Raw genomic sequence first — 21,239 nt, 5'->3', positions numbered from 1 at the left:
TCTCATTCAGAAGTAGCTTGGGGGAGGATGTACACAGACCTGACCTCTACCTCTACCTCAAAGAGTAGAGCGACTGTGTCTGTGAGATTCTACAGATACTCACTTATAAGTGTCTTGTTTGTTGTCGATACCTTAAATGATTCCAATATCTGTTTTTTTTTACTTTTTCACTTTAAATTTTATTTTCAGCCGAGTGAGCTTAATACATATGCAGACATAGAGGCAGTATATGAGTGTCTTGAGACTGAGTATGGGATCAGCCAGGAAGACTTGATTCTCTACGGGCAGTCGGTTGGAAGTGGGCCCACGCTGCACTTGGCTACTAGATTGCCGAGGTTAAGAGGTGTAGTTCTACACAGTGCAATTTTATCTGGCCTTCGTGTCGTCTGTCATGTGAACTGCAGATTTTGCTTCGATATTTACAAGGTGAATACAACAGTCCATCTAACTCGTTTTTATTCATTTTGAGGTTTCGATTGTTTAGTTTGCTTTCTAATTGAAGCATTGGTTTCTTTTCCTATGAACTTAAAAGTGAGTAAAGTTTAAACCTCTATCTACTTGGTGTTTTCAAAATCTTGTATGAATTCTTCCATGTCATTATGTGCATATCTTAAGTTTTACAGAATTGAAAACTGAACTCATGTTTTTCCATGAATTGTTTCTGCTCGATCAACCTACTAACAATTTTGATATCTGCAGAATGTTAACAAAATTCGGAAGGTGAAATGCCCAACGCTCGTGATACATGTAAGTTCACCCCCCGTATATTAAAGAAACTATGCTCAAAATTTCCATCTCTACGTTTGTACCTTAAAGTTTTTGTTCCGAATTACATGTTAGTGATTTGGGTTTTGTTGGTGTCCAATCGGCGCCAAAAGTATTGTATGATCCCTTTGCATACTTATTTGGAATTGAAGACAGACTACTGTGATCACCAAACACATTCTCATCTTAATATGTGCCTAAGCAACTTTCGCATATGCGATTACATAGTATATGCTTACCTGAGGGGAATGACAAGACCAAATGTGGCACAATCTGTTGGTGTCATTTATGGGTATATGTCCAAACCTAGTAAGGCGTATTGGGAGGTCGTGAAGGCCATTTTGAGGTACTTGAAGGGAGTTACGGATGAGGGGCATGTATTTGGTGGCAACAAAGCGGAGTACAATTTGATGTTAAGTGTTAATTCAACCCAAGGGTATGTTTTCAACTTGTGTTGGACTTCCATTAGCCTACAAGCGAGGTTCAATCCATTGTGTCCTTGTGACTACTAAAGCGGAATTGTTCGTAATGGTAGAAGCGACGAAAGAATAGGTGTACTTGAAACTGTTGTATGACTTTGGTTTCGTCCAAGATTTGGTGGTAGTGAATTGTAATAGCGAAAGCGCAATTCATCTTGTCAAGAACCTGATGTTCCACTCAAGGGCTAAACACATGTGCGTCAGGGAGTCTTTTCTCATGGCCATGCACGAGGAAAAGCTCATTTCATTGAAGAAGATTCACATGGATGATAACACAGTGGATATGTTCACCAAGTTGTTGAGCGCTGCGAAGTCCAAGCATTGCTCGAAGATCATCCGTTTGCTCAAGTGTTGAAGCCAAATAGCGTTGGGAGGGAGAGACGGGTTGTTGTGTGTGTGTGCTTGTATGACATTTTCATTATTGATAGAAGTGTAGGCAGATGATGGCCATGTCGAAGCTTGTTGGCACCCGAGTCATCAGTTGTCTGCCTTTTGGGAGGATCGGTATTTTATTCGTGTTGATGGTCATTTATTTGGTGTTTTAACCTTGGTATCAAGGTGGAATATTATTTTCATTATGATACTAAGGGGCCGTTTACCGAACGCTTACCCGAGTGAGCGCTTACCAAGACACGTTACTTTACCGGATGAATATCGCAAGGACGAAAACTCTTACCTGGTAAGAGCGAAAGCAAGGATGAGAGTCTTACTCGGTAAGTGAGGGTGACGACTTTTACCACGGTTATCACATATTGGGTAAATTGTTGCATACGGTACCATTTTGTGGACTGGAATCTAACCCAATAAGTAAGTGATAGTGTTGAATTTTACCGGTAAGCGCTTACCTGGGTAAGCGTTTGGTAAACGACCCCTAAGCCAAATAGGGAGCTCGTGAGAATTTGGGAGCGACATTAAATACCTTGGGATCTGGTGTTAATTTATGGTGCAACCTAAGGTCACGTTGGCCGACTCCGTTTTTGGTTGTCCCATGATGCTAATTTGGGACCGAACAAATTAGTCGGGCAACAAACCCATACGAGTGGATTTCTAGGGCTTGTTCTTTTGTCTTGACTTAGCTTCCTCGTTGATGAATATTGCTGCTTTTGGTGAGATTTACGTGTGGATTTGGATTATTGGAAAGGTAAAATCACACCAATAATGGAACCATGTTAAATCTTTGTATTCATTACTTTTTATGCGGCATTTACGTTGATAGGTTGCCGTGTTGTGCATTATCATTTGTTTGAGACATTCAATACATTTGGTATGCATTAATGTTTGTATGTCTTATTATGTGTGCTTGGAGTTTGGATTGACGAGATTTCTCGATGTAAAAAATGGCAGGGTACCGAGGATGATGTCGTGAATTGGCTACACGGCAACGGACTATGGAAGATGGCCCAGGACCCGTACGAACCCTTATGGATCAAAGGAGGTGGCCACTGCAACTTAGAACTCTATCCTGACTACATTCGACATTTATACAAATTCATCTGCGAAATGGAAACCATGACCACCAAAACCCGACTTGCAAAGATCAAACCGAAGCTCCGGTTACCAGACAGGCCGTCAACCGCAGGTTGTTCTTATTGTTGTATAAAACCAAGCTGCCCAGAATGTCCAAAACCATGGTGCCCAGAATGTTTTGGATGCCCGAATTGTTTGCAACCTACTGGCTGCTGCTGCTGTCTGAACTGGAACTATTGCTGTTGCTGGAGGCCTAAACCGAAATGCCCAGATGTGAAATTACTTAAATGCCCTTCGTGTTTGCAATGTGGATGCTTTACGTGTATACGGAAGTGTGTGCAGTGTTCGTGCTGGTGATATATAGGTTTGTTTTGGGCGTCGGGTGGGGTATACATGTTAGAGAGGTTATCATTAAGCGTAAGTTAACCGTTTGTATAGATTTTCTGCGACTCGTGCCTGCAAATGGCGAAACAATAGGAGATTTAGATTTAGAAGTTGGATGATAACTTGTTTTTTTTAATCCTTTCAAGAACATCTTTCGACATGATTCGCCTACTAAACATGTTTCTAATTCTATCATTTGGGATATCCATGTTCTTGGATAAATGGTTTATGCATCAAGTGGATCTTTAATCCATGAAAGTCTTATTTACCAAAATTTGAAATGTAACCGGATGGACTGGTTGGGTCGATTGGACCATTACTTGATAAAGAAAACGAGTCGCTTTTTCTTTTTCTTTTAGAAAACGTTTGGTACACATAATGAAATCTGTTAAAGAAATTGAATTTGTAGGAACTAGTTCGCCCTTGAGTTCTTTTTGATAGGAAATGAAATTGAATGTGTCAAAAGAATTAAAATTTGTATGTTTAGTACGTTGAATATAGCTTCGGAATTGTAATAAAATAATGATAAATAATCAAAATACCTTTTATGACATTTACTATTTTATTGCTTACAAGTATAGGCGAAGGATCGTGTGAGAAGGAAAGTTAAGTTGAGAAGCGTAAGAAGGGATTCGGACCATTTGTCACCTTTAATCTTAAGCCCACCCATAGATCTTGCTTGATACCATGATTGATCCGGTGCATCTCATCCTAATGTGCATCCAAGGACGGAAATCCCTTGTTACGCTTCTCAACTTAACTCTACTTCGCACCAGAACCCAACCCTACAAATATAAATATCATGATAAAATTGATAATATTATTAGTTTGTGATGATAGTGAGGGGGTCGACAGTGGCGGCCGCAATGTTGGGGGTTGGGGTGGAGGCGAAATTTGGTGACCAACTACCATCAGCCCTGGTATTACTGAATTCAAATTGGCTGGCTTTTCTTGCAAACATTATTATTCAGTTTCTAGTATTTTAGCAGAAGGTTGATTACAGCAACCTCAAACAGCCCACACGAACCCGTCCCCTTGAACCACACGTCAGTAGGCATTTCAGAGTTGATTCAATGGCTGGGGTAGCAAAGTGTTCAAACCCGTCTCCCTTGTGAATAAATGTAAAATCAACTATCTTTTAGACATATGATTATCAGCATCTGAATATTGACTTGCACTCAGCACTTTAAGAATGCACTTCCAAATACCTGGTTTATTGAAAGATTATTCGGCCTTGCGATTAAACTTTGATTTATGTCAAAAACAGCCCAATCCCATCTCTTTGTTGCCCAAATCAATCTAGCCTAGGCTACCACCAAGAGACTAGGGGAGGGAGGGAGGGAGGGGGGTAATCAAGGAATGAAGAGGCATAAATTCAATATCTGAATGAAGTTCCATTGTTGAGAAGAAAATTTGTAACATTCTTGATACCAAGTTCAAAACCATATCTGGTTATACCTAACAAGCTTTCAGCAACTTCTATTCTACCAACAATCCCAAAAGTTCCTGTAATCAATCTTCTTGAATCAACCAATCAGCTCCTTTTAGGTTGAATGAACTATCATCAAAGACTAAAGTTTTCTACTTGATTGAAGCATTCTGAGTCCTTTTTTGGGTAGCCAACTTATGCTTCATTGTTTCTGCATGCTTATTTAGAAGACCCCCTGAAACTTGTAGAATCTAAACATCTTAATTGACAAGAAACTAAACAGAAGCATGCGAAATCATATGACAACTAGTACATGAGAAAGAAACAAGGTTACCATTATGCCGAACATGATAAAACATCATATCTCTGGACTCCATAATAATGAGCAAATGATTAAAAGCAAACTACATTCTTAAACTCTGATGAAATTTTTCATGAGGCACTTGACTTGCTGATTGTGTTTTCGTGCTTCAATGAAAAGAATTCTTTAATATAAGGTTGCTATTAAGATTTTTGGGCCTCTTGTTTTTTGATATTTTGTCTCCATGGTTGTTTAAGAGATTTTCTTGGAAACTCATGCTTAAAGGAGTGAAATATATTGCCACTTGCTAATTGATGCACATCCTATGATGAATTCTATAAAAAAAGTCAATAATGGACTTTAACTATTTGGACAATTTCAACTGATATTATTTAAGCGATTTTTGTTGCATGGGTCCTCTTTTAAAAGCCTTGTTGTACAACATATGACACATGCCCTCAAGATTGTGCATAGTTTCTTCTATGTTAGGAATTTCATGTATTATTCTCAAGAAGGATGAATTTCTTTGCTAAGTGAGCCGGTCCTTTCTGTGAAGAGCAATGGCTTCTTACTAAAACAATTTGAAGAAAAAAAAATACAAGATAATGATAAAAGAAACTGAAAAATGATGCTCTAAAAAAAGCTTGAATCTTTCCTGAAATCTAATTCTACTATTAGCAATATTACGAGTCTACAAAAAAATTTTACACCCAAGTACGGTATCTCTAGTAATCTTTCCTAACAGGTGTTGTGTGGGAGCATATGAGGCTAAAGAGACAAGTAGATTCCACGTTAATAGAAACTAAGAGATTGATGGTTTTACCTGGTCGTGATATAAGGTGAATACGAGAGCGAGGTCCTTCAAACATCCAGCTATCTTCATCCAACATTCTAACTTCCTTGTTTAGTGTAGCCATCAAATCAGATTTCAGAGCTGCATGCAACAATTAAATCAACTTCTATCAGCACATTGATTCTTCTTAAAAACTCCTATTGCAAAATATGGGACTATTTTACAATAAAGAAACTGGAAATTAGTACAAATTTCATTGTTTGCAACTATAAATTATATGTATACATGTGGGAAGTATAAGAAATAATAGTTGAGGCATCTCAAACGATGAATGAAGCTAAAAGAAACGGCATCCTACGCATAACCATAGGATCCGCTACAAATTGGATGCACAAGTAATAGCCCTACAAAAAGAGTATTTTTGTAAGAACGTTTTATAACACCTTACTATACAATCCATTATACATAAGTTTGTTCTAACTTTAACTTTGAATGTCAACCAAACTATTATTAATTACAAAATTGATAAGTATATCATGAGTAGACCTATGAAGCCAAGGGGCAATGCATGCGGATACCCCAAAAAAATTGATAGTGTTTTGTAATGTGAAAAAGTGTTACAGTTTACCACACCCAATATATATCAAGAACAAATCAACAATTCAACAAACACACCAAAATGCAAGTGACATAAGTAGAATAAACAGAGTTAAAAATGTAAAAAGAACATATAATAATATTTATAAAATTGCCATATGAAATACAAAGCTTCACAATAAAAGTAACAGTGATAATAACATTTGGAGAATTGCATTTGCATCTGACATTACTACTGCTCCCTCCCTATAATAGTTCTCCTGCTTTGACAAGCAAAATTACTACTGATTTTCCATAACTTCAACATCAATAGTTTTAGTAATTAAAATTCAAGAGGAATTTCATATCCTTCTAATTATGCACCTACAAACCCTCTTAGATTGATAATTGAAGTAAACGTAAAGGTGTTTTAGACATCTCAAAAGGGTCTTATGACATTTAAGCTAGGTCAAGTGTGAGGAACTTCTTTTTTATTTTGAGATATAAATTAATCAGTTCCAAAACAGCAACTTCTCCATATCAACCCTAGTACTACCGAATTCAAAATTGACTGGGCTTTTCTTGCAAACAATATCATTCAGTTTCTAGCAGTTGTTATGGATTTATGGTTATGCTAAGCATGCCAACATTTATCCAGAAGTATAAACTCCGTTTTGTGTTTGAAGTTTAAAATCAGTCATATCGACCTCTCAAGTCAAAATTTAAACCCCACGAGGCCCCGAGTATAAATCATGATTGAAACCTAGAAATCTAAAAGCAAATTAGAAGTGACTCAGATGGATAATTTTCATAAAATTTAACCAGTATCATCTCGTGAAATAATTTATTGACAAAATTAGAGATTTTGAACCTCGAAGAGCCTCATCTTTCCGATCTTGGATAGTAATGAGATCGGTTGAAAAATGAACCTCATCGACGGCTAGTGATGAAGACATGGCGTTCGATCCTACTATCGCCGTCGTCGATATCGACGACCTCGCCGGTGATGATGTCAGTGAACTGTTGCTCATCGTCTCCGTTCTCGATTTCAAACGAACAGAACAGGGAACAATTCAACTGAATTTTTGAGACATTGCAGATATTTTAGATCTTGACCCTCAACTTTAAAATATTACAATACCGCCCCCAATCTTTCTAGTTTAACAAGCATCTTTGAAAGTTGGCATCGAGAGCATCTACAACTAGGGGTGAGGATCTACCACATTTCTACTTCTCGAAACACACTCGATCCTAATGGTGCGTTTGGTACACTGGACATGTCATTATAGAATAGGACAAAGATCCCTGTTTTATATTTGTCATGACTTTTGTATGAAACAGACAAGATTAAAGTGGAACATGCTTATTTCACCCCTACCTCATGGAACGGGGTGGAACAAGGTGGAACAAACTTATATTTTACTAGCATAACCTCAAAATAAAACTTAATTCTCTTCTAAACATCAAATAGGTCTATTTTTTACATTTTATTCATTCTTAAAATTTTATTTATTGTATTTTATGTTTCTTAAACTTTCATTTTAATGTCTTAAAAATATTATTTTTATACGGTTTTTATATTTTTATTAATTTATGTAATTTATTATATATTAACAATAAAAAATAATGTAGAAAAGAGATAAAAGTAAAAATTGTAAACTACATAAACTTTTTATTTGGTGTCATTTTTAATTGTTTTGACAAAAATTTTAAAATGATATATTTTGTTATAAAAAATAACTATTCTATTATAATTTAATAAATTACATAATTTAATTAAAATAAACAACTTATCAGAGGTAAATTGGTCATTTTACTTGTTCTGTTTTGTTCTGTTTTATCTTACCAAACGTTGAACAGTTGTTCTGTCGTATCATGTTCTGTTTTATTTTGTCCTATTCATGTTTGGACACTGAACACAACCTAAAGGATGGATGGGTCTGCAATAATTGGCAACATTTCATATTCCAAATTTTGTATTATCATCTTCGTATTTTTGTGATGTTTTTCTAACAGCTTACCATCCACTACAATGATTTCTAATGGTTTTCTATTTGCCACGTAGGATTTCTGGTTAAGAAATTGTGTTGGTTGTGAATATAATTTTTTAATAGGAAATTGGTTTTTGATAATTGTTGATGTTAAATCGATACTTTTTGTTGATGTAACAGTGAATAATATTAGAAATTGTGGGTTATAAATTCTTAATAAGAAATTGTTTTATGTCACATCATGTTTTTTTAATGATGAAGTATGTTTATTAAAAAAATGTATGAATAATTTATTGAATGAGATTTTGGTTATAAAAAATACAAATAGTTTGGTTGTTAATTAATATTCGTATAATTTATTTATTTATTAAATTATATATTTAACATTATATTCGATTTTATTATAAATTTAAAATAAATATATTAAACAAATATTAAAATAGGCAAAATATAATTCATATATAATACAATAAAACAAATTACATCATGCTTGGGGTATTCAAATAACGTTTTGCTATTATTTGTGGTCATCTTGTATGTGGTGCAAAGAGAAATTGGAGAAATAATGGGAGCATGCATAATCTTGCACAACATGATTGTCAAAGATGAATGTCATGTTTATATCTGTCAATTTGATGATATAGACAATGATGTTAATTTCACTATAATTATGTCTCAAATCTCTCATAGCATATTTCTTGAGTGCTAAAATTATCTTCAAAATCAAATACAAGTACGTAATAAGTCAAACAGATCACTGTTTTTGTTTTTTATTAAATTAAATTAAATATATGTAAATAGATTAAAATTAAACGAAATGTTGTAATTTTTTTTATGTATAATTATAAACATTATTTATTGAATCAAAAACATTTTATAAATAAAATTAAATATTTTATTTTAATTTATTTATTTTTTATTTTACGAAAAAAGTTCAAAAAAACCTAACAAAATTTTCCATTTTGAATGAAAAAATTATTAAACTTTTTCATTTTGAAAATTAATATTTTGAATGAAAAAACCATTGCAACCTTTCATTTTGATTGATTAAGTTCCTGAACTCATCAAAAAAATAGTTTAGAAACTTGATCATGCAAAATGAGAAAACTTAGTGATTTTTTTATTCAAAAAAATAATTTAGAAACTAAATCATTCAAAATGAGAAAGTTTGTTGGATTTTTTTGAATTTTCTCCTACTGTATTATAATTATTTAATTAATTGAATTGTAGTGGATACTTCTAGTAGTAAAATTCATATTATTTGAACTTCTACAAAGACACATTTAGGTAGATGAAGCCTTAAGAACCAATTATATCGATCCATATCAAATTTACATTTTGGCTAGAGACTCGGTTATGCCCGTAGCCAATTATGTGGTGGTGTTCTTTTGACAGGTATCGGTTAAGAGACCGGTTATAATAGGGCACACCTAGATCGATCGGATTAAGCTTTTAATGAAAATATTTGCTGAATAATTATTAGCATTGACTAGCTTTGGTGGAAATCAATTTGGTCCTTAACCGGCTTAAGGCTCGAAAAATAAGGATCGTTTTAAGCTTGAAGGACCACCCAAACCCATATTCGGTCCTTGAAGGAATAGTCCATCAAGGTCAGATCCTTGAACCAAGCTCGGTTCGGTTTCATCCTTTTAGTCCATACCTATCTAGAAATGCAACAATTGTTGCCCCTAAACATCAAGTGATGTAAAATCAAGGCAAACAACCTAACTAATGCGGTTAGCAAAATCTCAATCCGCTAGAAAACTTAAAATGCCGACATAATTGCAGCACTATAATAGCATAAACAGCAGTTAGCTACTACTGCCAGTTAATAGACCTCCCTGCTACTACCCGGTCGGGTAACATTCTTGGCCAGTTGGCCATCAAAATGGATTGTTGATAAGTGTCTCTTACCCAGTAATAAGCACTAACCAGGTAAGAGTCTTTTCACTTGCTAGCCGAATAAGATTTGGTCCTTGCTATTGTCTCTTACCGGGTACAAGTCTCAGTCCTTGTCATGCTCATCCGGTAAGGTAAGCGACATTCAGTAAGTGCTTAGCAAGTAAACGTTTGGTAATTTGCCCTTTACTCTAAACTGATGACAGAGCACCAATTTTCTGGGCATGAAGACTCAAATCTTAAAGTGTCTTTCATTTGATCAAGGCTCTATCAAAGGCTAAACTATAAGTACTGAAGAATAATAAATCATATTTTAGAAACAACTCCCATTCATCCATTTCATATTTTCAGCAGTGAATAACAAGAGTTCTCTTAACTTGTAAAACTGTTCTTTTCTTCTTTTGATTAGGAAAGATATAATGCAAAACAAGGCCTAGGTTGCACAATCTAGTATAAGCTTGCCATGGAAGACTATTCTATTAATAACCAGCTTTACCATCAAACACATTTGTACATAATTTTGAAATATACTTAACCTTCTTTCGTCTCCGAGGACAGTTGGCCCATTTGTTGTGTCAGTTGCTGCACCTCACCCTTCGGACTACTCCCATTTTCCAACGATGAGATCCCTACACTTCCCCCCTCCTGCTGCTGCTGCATCATATGCTCATCCATCGGGCCACACTCCATTTCGACCTCTGGGTTTGGCTCAAGAAACTGCTCCCATGATGGATCGTTTGCGGCAAAATACTTCTCAATCTCAATCAACAAATTGCTATCCCATTCTACATCACCACCAGGAGACAAATTCCCAATTTCCAAAGGGAACTTGCCATTCTCTGTTTCGGGATGCATGTAACTATCTGCCACCATATCTTGCAGGTTTGACAGCACGGATATATCAGGCAATTCTTGACCATCGGCTAGTGAGCTTGTATCTGGAAACTGCTTTGTTGTAACCACGTCAGAATTTGCTTCAAGTGGTGCGGCTTGCACCCCTGTGACTGCCGGTAAATAGAACTGGCCGGAGGTTGGTGGTAGGACCTCCTGAATGGTAACTCCTGAGCCATTATGGCCTCCTGAAGGAACATTGCTACTGTTGTTCAAAATTTCTGATGGCGGTGAGACGATATCCAGTTTTATGATCTGCCTCAGCATTGCTTTTGCTGAATCATTCATCATTGGTTGGTATTTGACAATTTGTCCATCAGAAGAATCACTAGATGACGAATGGCCATTTGGAACAACTCTATCTTGTTTAAGCCTGCGTTTTTTGCTCCCTTCTGTTATGAGCTTGGTGCTCTCGCTTTGCTGCTGCACAAACTGCGCCAAAAATCCGGGACTATTCACGGCCTTGGCTAAGAACGACATCATTTGTTGCTGCCTTTGTTCCATCCCCTGAAGRCGCTGCACCATTGATTGCATTTGATTATCGGTGGACTGTTGTTGCTGCCTCAGCCTGACAAGCTCTTGCATCAGCACATTTTTGTCCCTTTTTAGCCTCTCGACCTCCTCCTCCAGACCAAATTTTCCAACTTCAACACATGCACCTGCTGAAGGGCTCTGTCCAGGCGGTTGTTGTAGCTGTTGATTGTGTCCTGAGGCTGGTTTTCGGCGAACAATGCTTTTAAGCAGGTGCTTCTGACCTCGCAAGAATCCCTCATTTGCAAATTCCCAGCGATCAGGATCTACTTTCCTAAATCCCTGTTTGTTCACCATGAAAACCAAATTATAAGATGGATCATATCAGAAGATACTTTGATCACCAGTTAGGCTGTTACTAAGAGGGATACGAGCTACCATCTAGAAATGGGGCTTTACCATAGTTGCAAAGGAGTCATCTAATTCAATCTAGCAGAGCTCACACTATTTCTACCAGAAGCTCAATCTCACAAGGAGGAGCTTAACATAATTCAGACTTATTGGGCTTCTCGAGACCTGACAGGTTATCAGGTTACTATTTCACATACCGATAAACTCTTCTACGTGTTTTAGTGGGTGTTCTTCATTATGGATTATTGATTCAGTTGCTTAATATCACATGACTGAGAAAAATCTACAGCAATGTTGTTAAAAGATATGAGTTAGGGTTTCATGATATTCGTTTGTTCAAGCCATGGGTCCATTATATATACATGTACATGTTCAAGAATCTTGCCTATGATGATGCAACATTTTTTGGACCCTAACTTTTAAGCCATTTCAGAGCTTTAGGTTAGAACATAATACAAGCATGTAACAATTTGGCTTCAAATTTCCAAGAACAGTGCTCCACTGGAATATATACGGAGTTTGAATCTTTATCCATTTGTGAGTTCGTAAGTTATCCCTTACGTGTTTAAGTTTGGCATGTTTCACAGCTTCTATCTCTATCTATTACTGGGCATGACCATGATTTTGCAGACCTCCAGAAACTCCACTAGCTTGTTCAAAAGACTCCTACAACCTTCATCATCACCATTGTAGCCTAGACAGACCTCCATGACTAACGGAGCCTCAAACCACTTGTTCAACCCATGTCAAAGCATCTTAGAGCTTCAACAGCCTGCCCAACCTGTGTCATGTTTTCATCCCTTGTTGTGCACCTACAGCAACCTCTCAACCCTGTTCAACCTCATCGAAGAATGTATGAGTTTCTTTAAAGTTTTTTAAGGCTAGATCTATGATTTCTGGAAGTTATATAGTGCTTTGTCAAAATCCAAAAAGTCCATGGCGAATTCTACAAATTACAAACGTCAAAGTAAATTGTCTAAATTTAAGGAAATTTTATGAATTGCTTGAAGTTCAGAGACTGGTAGTTTTACCCTACAATCTGTTCTTCTCACTCTTCACCTGATCTTTTTCAGGTACTTTCTTCATTGAGTTGTTCTTCTCACCCTCACCGTATCTATTCCAGGTACTTCCTTAATCGAGTTGTTCTTCTCACTCTTCACCCAATCTATATATGTTCACATCAAAGCCACATGTTAGCAACAATGTCCAGCCATACAATTATGTTGATCTTATTGCTGTCTGCCTTGTCTATCAGAATGTAATGTCCTTGTGGGTAATTCTAGAGTTGTCTCATGTTTCAAGCTTCGTACCAAGTTGCAAGTGAGGGAATGATGATATTATTAGTACAACATCCAATATTAAACATGTTGAGATTGTCAAAACATATCTTACCTTGCAGGTTGAGGTTCTTTTGACTCACATTCAGACCTACTTCATTTCAACTCTGACCTGATAGCAAGAATGTTTTTTTGCAATGGCATTCATTAGGACAAGTTCTATAGGACCAGCCTTTAGAATCTGTCGGAATTTCATTCTGGAATTTCTCTAAAAACAGGAGTCTAATCCAGCTTATTATCCATCATGGGAAATTGCTAATTTCCTCCCCTTAGTTTTTATTTCTTTCAGTGTGTTTTCTAGTTGCAGTTTTCTAGGTAATTTTCTCTGCTTATCAAGTTGGCAAAAATTGATATATTCTCAACCTTGAGGAGTGTTAAGGTACTCCAAATAAAAACATAAAAAAATTTGCTCTATATAGCATGAAAAGATTTGAAAGTTCACTCTATAATCTAGTCTACAAATCTGAACCGAATAAGAAATAAGACAACTACTGCAAAAGATACACAGAGTTGTGCATTCCTATAATTACTGAATCATTAAAAACTTATTAACCTAAAATACTAGAAACATAAATCCCTGTTATTCCTACCATATAATTATATACAATTTGGTCTCTAACTATTGATACATAATTTTAGAATCTTAATATGCAGGAATTGGCAGAAATGTTTGAAGTTTCATATAAAACATATAAGTTAGCAGTCTTCAAATCTTCTCAAATCGTCAAGATGGCCTTTAAAACAGTAACACTAAAAAGATATCTTACAATTACATTAAAGTTATACTTCAGATACCATCGATCAAAACAAATATGATTAATACATGACATCTAGACCTCATTATGGTTCTAGTCTTCTAGATATGTAATGTGCCCCATAATCACCAAGAGATCAACCGCTCACAAGCAATGAATTTAAGAAATAAAGCATACTCATACGCTTAGTTCCAGCTAGAGCATGGTGATATTTGGGCAAAGTCTCACCACCCTTTGCCAACTGAGCTACACACCAGAGGCTAGAGCATGTGATATTGTCCCTCTAGTGAACTCACAAGTTAAAGCAGCAGTAAGAATACATGGACTCATAGTCTACTGGAATTCTCTTTTAAGTACATGAAGAAACATGCGACTGTGTAATGGACTAATCTAATTTGAAGTTATATACATGATCAGACTAACATATTTTGATGGAGTTTAGAAACTTCTGCCATTATCAATGCAAAGAAGATCGCATAAACACACTATGGACTGGTATCATCTTTCTATCATAATAAGAGCATCATAATATTTGTTGCCATAAAGCATTTAAATTGTTAGGTACCAAATATGTGGTGTCATAAGAAATGCAAAGTTGCTGAATGATTGTTGGCTTGTTGCACCAATGCATCTAATGTGCTTACAAGCCATGTACAAAACAAGTGAAGGATAATATGTAGAACAAAGTTACTATATTCATCCATTTGCTATAAAAATGCACAATTGTGAACGATTTTACTCCCTTTCCTTTCTCTCATTCATCTAACTTCATGGATCTCCCCATCCAATATATAAAAGTCTCATCACTGTATACACGGGCTAGATCCAACTTAGAACACTTCCTTTCCTCGTTGTCACGGGATTGAAAATGTCAAGGTGAATCAAGGATATTACAGATAGTTAAATATACTTGGATGGCAAACAATACAAAAGAAAGTACAGAACCCACAATAAACTTATGATCAACATTCACTACACAAGCTATGTTATTCTGAAATGCATGTACCACTTATTGAAAAACTTTTAACACTGCCTCGCTTATTTTCAAGTTTCCTCTCTTGGCCTCCATATGTTCTTTTTCTGCATTTTTTTAGCAAGCTTTATCCTTTTTTCCGCACACTTTGCAAAAGCCAGGGGTCTTCAAGGAAACAGCCACTCTACTGTTTGGGGTAAAAGTCAGGTCTGTGTACATCTCACCTTTCCAACGCCACCTTTAAGTGGGATATATTGAGCTTGTTTGGTTCGGTTGGTTGTGTTTAGAGTACTATATTGTGCCCACTAACGCCGCGACTAACGTCGTGTATATGTGCCCACTAGCGCCGCGACTTGTCTTTAGGAAGTGAAATGCCTTGTTTGTAGGTTAGGTTACGCTTTAACTCTCTTGTCCCAAATAAATGAGCCTTCTTTCCCAGCACTTTACCACCAGCCTTAATCCAACAAAGAATCAAGAAGATTGGAATCAAGGGAAGCAGATCCAGTCATCAATGTCTGCCTATCTGAGAGATTCTCCTCATGGCTATTTATTATCATCTACCTAAGACGGTATTTGACCTGAAACTATGATTATTTATCATAGTCAGAAGTGACAGATCACTTGCAAATGATTTTCATCAAAGATTCAAACTAACCATTCATTTTTCCCCACCACACATATCGGAAGAATGCATGCAGAGAATACCATTTGTGTGTATGATGCCAACTGATAGCTCAGTTCAACAACACACCATTTGAACTACCAAGGCCAATGGTGATGAGACTGTGAGAATAAACTTTGAAATTACATATAGTAATTGCAGTAGTTTTATGTTTAACAACCTGAAGAAAAATAAGTCCGAAAAGAAAGGACTGACAGTGTCATTTGAAGATCAGAGAGCTATTGCTATTGGGAACTTTTTTGGGGACAAAAGGTAGACATTAACTATGCTCACTCATTTGGGGACGAAGGAGTATTGATAATAATTACCACCCACATCATAAGTTAATGTTATTGCTGGATAGCTACATTATAACAGCTAATCAACATATGACAACTCGATTGATCTTCATATTTAAATACCACATAGTTCATATTCAACCATGTCGCATGGGCATGTCATACCAGCACATGAAACTACTCGATGTACCATTATTTACTTGTCAATAGAGCAAAATGTAATCCTACCTCCACCTCACCCTTCCCTCCTAAAAAGGCTACTCAAGCGATGTTTTGTGAAGATATGTCTAAAAATATTACTCTCAAGAAGCATACATTTAGCATTTCTAACACTCAACTGACTCAAGTTGGAGCACATATATCATTCATGCCCTACTTGTCTCAACTGCCAGGTATTTTGATTATTTGAAATGTGCCTGCAGCCTTCATTATTAATGTACATCTGTATCAATCTGGAAGTAGACTCTCATGTCTCGTAACAAGCACCACATCCATGTTATTGACAAGTAATCCTTGTCATGGCTCAATATTCTAACTGCTCACAGAAAATAGAGGCATCCTGTTTTTTGCTGTTTCAGGATCAATTGCCCCATTAAACACATGAAAGACTCGCGTCTCGATAACTTAGGGCTTGAGTGCTCCATTATATATATACAAAAAAAGCCTCATCCTGAAGCATTTTTAGGATATCTCGTATCTTTGACACAACATCCCACAAAAGTATGAGAAGAAGATAAGACCCGAATAACCTCACTGAGCAGACAAAATGAGGCCTAGTAACACACTAACACTTAGATGGCAGTTGGTAGTTGGTACAGCTTCCAAACAAGATTCCTGATCTCCCTCAGTTGCAAGTCACCATCATCCCAGATAAAGTTTGGATTAGAAATCTTTGTAGATCTATTGTCCACCCATGCATCTGCTACGACATCAAGAACATACTTTCTCTAACAAGAGAATGTGCCCTTACAAAGAGTAGACTACCTCTCGCTTTAGAAATTGCTCAAGATAGTAAGGTCTTATGAAATTTTTGTTTTCAAAACTAAAACACATTACAGGTGAAAACATAAAACAAAGGAAGCTCTCAAATAATTAATCCTGTCCAAAAGCACCTTAAGAAGTGAATCAGCTTTGTAATAAATAACTAAAAAAATAACCCTAGAAAAAAATTAAGCCAAGATTAGTACCATCAAGAAACTTGTTTGTTATATTGGTGAAAACCCTTGAAACTTCAACTCTTAAGGAGTATTCGACAACCTTGTGAATGACATGATGGCAGAAGAATAAGCATGAGAAAACACAATGAGGCAACAAAGTAGGTCCTACCTAGTAGCATACCATGTCAACACAAGATAGCAAAGGCTAAGATTGTCACAGTGGCAAAGAATGTAGCTGATTGCTATGTCATGATCCATCTCAGCAACGGCATCGTCGGGCAACTGTCATAGGGTGAGGCACCTAACATGTAGAGACAATAGGTAGGGATGATGGTAGGGAGCCATAGTGGTTGCTGTTAGAGGTTATGGTTTGTATCTAACCTCATAGCTCTAATATCGTATATACAGGAGAAGCATAGTTTCACTAGACAAACTGAAAAAATATTATACAATAGTGTGCCATGGCCCATGGGATGAATAAACAAAAACCCAAACGTGAACATAAATATACTTTTTAAGTTTCCAGCAATATGCTTGAAATCAATTTCAACATTATTTTTCTCATGTTGGTGGCTGCTACCATGCTCCGGTCTCTCTTTCTATTTCCTACCATTTATCTTCTTCCCCCACCATGACAGTGACGTCATTTCAGAAAGGCTCCAGTCTCCAGCAGAGCATACAAAGAGAATCCTAATGGAAGGTCAACCACAATTCCTTTTTTTTTTTTTTTTTTTGGGGGGGGGTTTCAAACTCCTAAGGGATGAGAGCTATTCATGGATGATTAGTCAAGGGGAGTATCCTAAACTTTTTAATTTCTAAACCCCAAGTGTCGTCGTTGATTAGAAATGAATGTCCAATACTTCCTTGATATCTCTTAGACACAGATTTTATAAATACTTGATGAGATTAAAGAACATATACCTAAGGTATCCTGCGTTAAGGAAACATACCAATTGAACAAGAATCAATCAAACACATCATAACCATGCTCAAATCAACAAAAAGGAGCTAAGGGAACAGAATAATACGTAAGTGTTAAGCTGCCGAACGAAGCTGGAGAAGTTGTTGTGTTTAAAATATTTTGGCAAGAGGTCTCTAGCAAATTCGGGAGGATCCCGCACGATGAAGCTGTTATTAGTAGCACTCCAAGAAACAATCATATCTGTAGAAGGATCATCCACCATATCGTATGTCTTCACTAAGAACGGTGGAGGAGCATTCACAGTCGGCATCGGAGCAGGGGAGTTAGAAAGCAGACCACCACCACCACCGTCTGCTGCGGCAGCGGCACCATTATTGCTGCTACCAGATTCCATGGCAACAAATATGGGGCTTTAATTAGGGGTCAGGAGCGCCATTGATGCAATTTTAAACCCTGGAATAGATATATGGAAAGACAATTTTGTGTACCAGTTTGGGGTTTTGAGAAGTTAGAAGACGAACGGTAGACACATGGACGAACTTGTTTTCTAATTGAGTAATTTACAACTTTAGTCCCTGAACTTACAGTATACCTGCAGGTTTAGTCCATTAACTTTTTTAATTATAATCCTTACTTTACGCTTTGAGCAAGAAGCACATTAATGAACGTCAACAATTCATCTATTAAAAATTTAACATGAATTGAAATTTTGTTTTTTCACCCTTATATCTAGTGGTGTTCATTGATTGAGTTGATCGGGTTGAAAACATTTATACAATTCAATCCAATGCTTATAGTTTGAAAAATCTTAACCCAACCCAAATCATACTGGTTGGTCAGGTTGATACTTTAATACATTAAAATATTCTTCTAACCTCGAATATGTTATTTTTCTACTCATAATTTCGTTTTCATCATCAACCATTTAATACAACTTATCCATACTTTTTATGTATATCACGTTTAGTTAATTTTCTCAATTTACATATATATGTTCACAGTTACTGAACATATATACGAATGAGTTATATAGAGATGTGAATAGATCGAAAATATGTGTATATGAAGAGCCTACGTGATAGTGTAATTGTCTAATGCATATATTAATATAAATTCAACAATCATATAAAATTCACGAAATAAAAGGATATCGGGTTCATCGGGTTGAGTTAGGTTCAAATAATAGTAACCAAATACCTACAGTTTAAAATTTTTACAACTCAATTACACATGGTGTTGGATTGGATTGGGTTAATCGGGTTTTGAGCACCCCTACTCATATATATCCTTTTAAGATCACTTGTTGATTAGGCAAGAGAACAAATATTACTTTACTCCATTTTAAAATTGTAAATGTATGTATGGACAAAACAAATAATATTTAATACAGTTGGTTTAAGATCTTGTATACAGTCTATTAGTCAATGCTCTTTAAGCAATACATTTGAACTCCACGTATGGTCTCTTTCTACCATGTGATACTTGAAAATTGAGGAGGTCGTGATGAGGGCAACGACCCAAGTCATATTGTCTTATCAACTTTGGTTAAAATATATTTAGAGTATGATTAAAGTGAAGCAGTTGAATACTTATTACCGGTGCATGTCTTTATATACAAGTTGATAATCAATAATATGTACATATTTGATGCATCAATCTTCAACTCAAGTTTTACATAAACACAAATAATGTTAATCGGAACAAAAAAGAAATTGAGCATGAATGGTTGCGATCGAGAGTAGTTTTTTGACACTTATATAAGCGTTTCATGGTTCGTCAATTAGTGGAACACATTATTTCATTTTTAGAATTTTGCTATTGGGTAGGGCTGTTCATCGTTGACATTCGTGACATGTAAGGGAATCCGAACCGATCCAATCATCAATTGAATGTTGGATTTTACCAACCGATCAAATCCGATTAATATTGGACAACCCGTTCCATCCATTGGATATCCGTCATATACTTTTACTGGATATCCATTGGATCGGATTCCATCCGACATCCGATGGATGATCATATCGGACCAGGTCCATCTAATGTGTTAATTTAATCCAATTTTTCAATTCATTTTTAACATGTGTTGAGACCAACACAATTGAGACTAAAAAGTCAAAAACCAACACAAAACAAATTCAGGTTTAAGTAAATTGAAACAAATTAATTAGATGAAAGTTGGATGGTTAATTGGATATTGGTCGATTTGGTCGATTTTGGTCGGTTCTTGGATGTACTGATCCAAAGTGGATGTTGAAATTTTCAATCAAATCCAGTCCAGTTATGGTTAGTCGGTTTCAATTGGATCGGTTGATTTTCTGCACACCGTTACTATTCGGACCGTTTACTCAAACGTTTACTTGGTAAACGCTTACCTATAAAAGTCAACATTTTCATTTAACTTACTGAGTAAAATTATAGTCTATTAAAATAGCATTGTATGCAACATTTCCATCCGATAAGCATTTAACGTGTAAGAGTCGCCACTCTCACTTACCAGGTAAAACTATAGGTCTTTGTCGTTGTTCTTACCAAGTAAAATTCTCAATTTTTTCCATATTCATCCGATAATATAAAGTGACCCGATAAACACTTACAAGGTAAACGTTTAAAAAACGGTGACTAATTCTAATGTTTTATGTTAAAAAAATTTCAATGCTTAATAACATCGATTTATCTCATGTTTTAAAGTGCTTTAAAAAAGGGAGCAAAATAAATATGAATCAACACGTTCTAGAAACAATGCCCAAAAAATAATTTTATTTAATAATAATAAATCAAATATATTTTAGTTGTTTTCAAGAAAATAGATTTTTGGGGAAAATTTAATGATAAAATAACAAAAAAGTAATGGATTTCATTCGATGATGGAAATTTGAGTTTCTATGCTTTATGAAGTCATTTATATCAAAAACGGTCGGAATACACACAATGTTATCCTCATTTGTAGAGTACTAGAAGGGTATCGCACAATGCAGCAATATATATCTTGATTTTAATGTTTTGTGGCTTTTTGTTTCAGTCGATGTTATAATACGATTTTATATAGTTTTGAGAAAACGATAATGTTTTTGTTTTTAAATAAGACTAGCGCGCAATGCAGCGAGATACATCGTGATTTTAATATTTCATTTTATTATTTATCTCAATCGATGTTATAATATGGCTTTATGTGATTTTGAGAAAACGATGATGTCTTTATTTTTGAATAAAATATATGTTTGAAGATATCATAAAAATTTGACAAAAATATATCGATATTAGTATAAAATTAACTATTT

The 21,239-nt window shown here is 35.7% G+C and overlaps 3 protein-coding genes across 4 annotated transcripts in view; 1 reads left to right on the top strand and 2 right to left on the bottom strand.

The window, feature by feature from the left end:
- Positions 1-3,288, top strand: part of LOC112522148 (alpha/beta hydrolase domain-containing protein 17B-like) — a 5,865-nt gene extending 2,577 nt beyond the window's left edge. The window contains exons 3-5 of the mRNA XM_025131228.1: positions 190-426; positions 700-747; positions 2,589-3,288. Of these exons, the coding sequence (XP_024986996.1) occupies positions 190-426; positions 700-747; positions 2,589-3,068 (765 nt within the window). The 3' untranslated portion in view covers positions 3,069-3,288. The remainder of the gene's footprint in view (positions 1-189; positions 427-699; positions 748-2,588) is intronic.
- Positions 3,289-4,447: 1,159 nt separating this feature from the next.
- On the bottom strand, positions 4,448-7,342 carry LOC112521888 (protein SAMBA). 2 transcript variants are annotated; one of them, XM_025130888.1, is made up of 3 exons: positions 7,066-7,342; positions 5,649-5,759; positions 4,448-4,759 (listed from the first exon to the last, which is right to left on the bottom strand). In XM_025130888.1, the coding sequence occupies exons 1-3, from the start codon at positions 7,223-7,225 to the stop codon at positions 4,677-4,679; spliced, it is 354 nt and encodes a 117-aa protein (XP_024986656.1). In that variant the 5' UTR covers positions 7,226-7,342; the 3' UTR covers positions 4,448-4,676. The 2 variants fall into 2 exon arrangements, with proteins under 2 accessions (XP_024986656.1, XP_024986655.1); XM_025130887.1 differs by having other exon boundaries at positions 4,448-4,765; positions 7,066-7,276.
- Positions 7,343-10,407: 3,065 nt separating this feature from the next.
- On the bottom strand, positions 10,408-18,440 carry LOC112521458 (heat shock factor protein HSF8-like). Its single transcript, XM_025130334.1, has 2 exons — positions 18,068-18,440; positions 10,408-11,788 (listed from the first exon to the last, which is right to left on the bottom strand). Exons 1-2 carry the CDS (start codon positions 18,353-18,355, stop codon positions 10,616-10,618), a joined length of 1,461 nt encoding a protein of 486 aa, XP_024986102.1. The 5' UTR covers positions 18,356-18,440; the 3' UTR covers positions 10,408-10,615.
- Between the last annotated feature and the right edge of the window lie 2,799 nt (positions 18,441-21,239).

This window comes from Cynara cardunculus (assembly GCF_001531365.2).
Source record: "Cynara cardunculus var. scolymus isolate 2C chromosome LG 11, CcrdV1, whole genome shotgun sequence".
Classification (NCBI taxonomy): Eukaryota; Viridiplantae; Streptophyta; class Magnoliopsida; order Asterales; family Asteraceae; genus Cynara; species Cynara cardunculus.
Note: the sequence above shows the minus strand (reverse complement) of the source record. Positions and strands in the feature narration are given on the sequence as shown.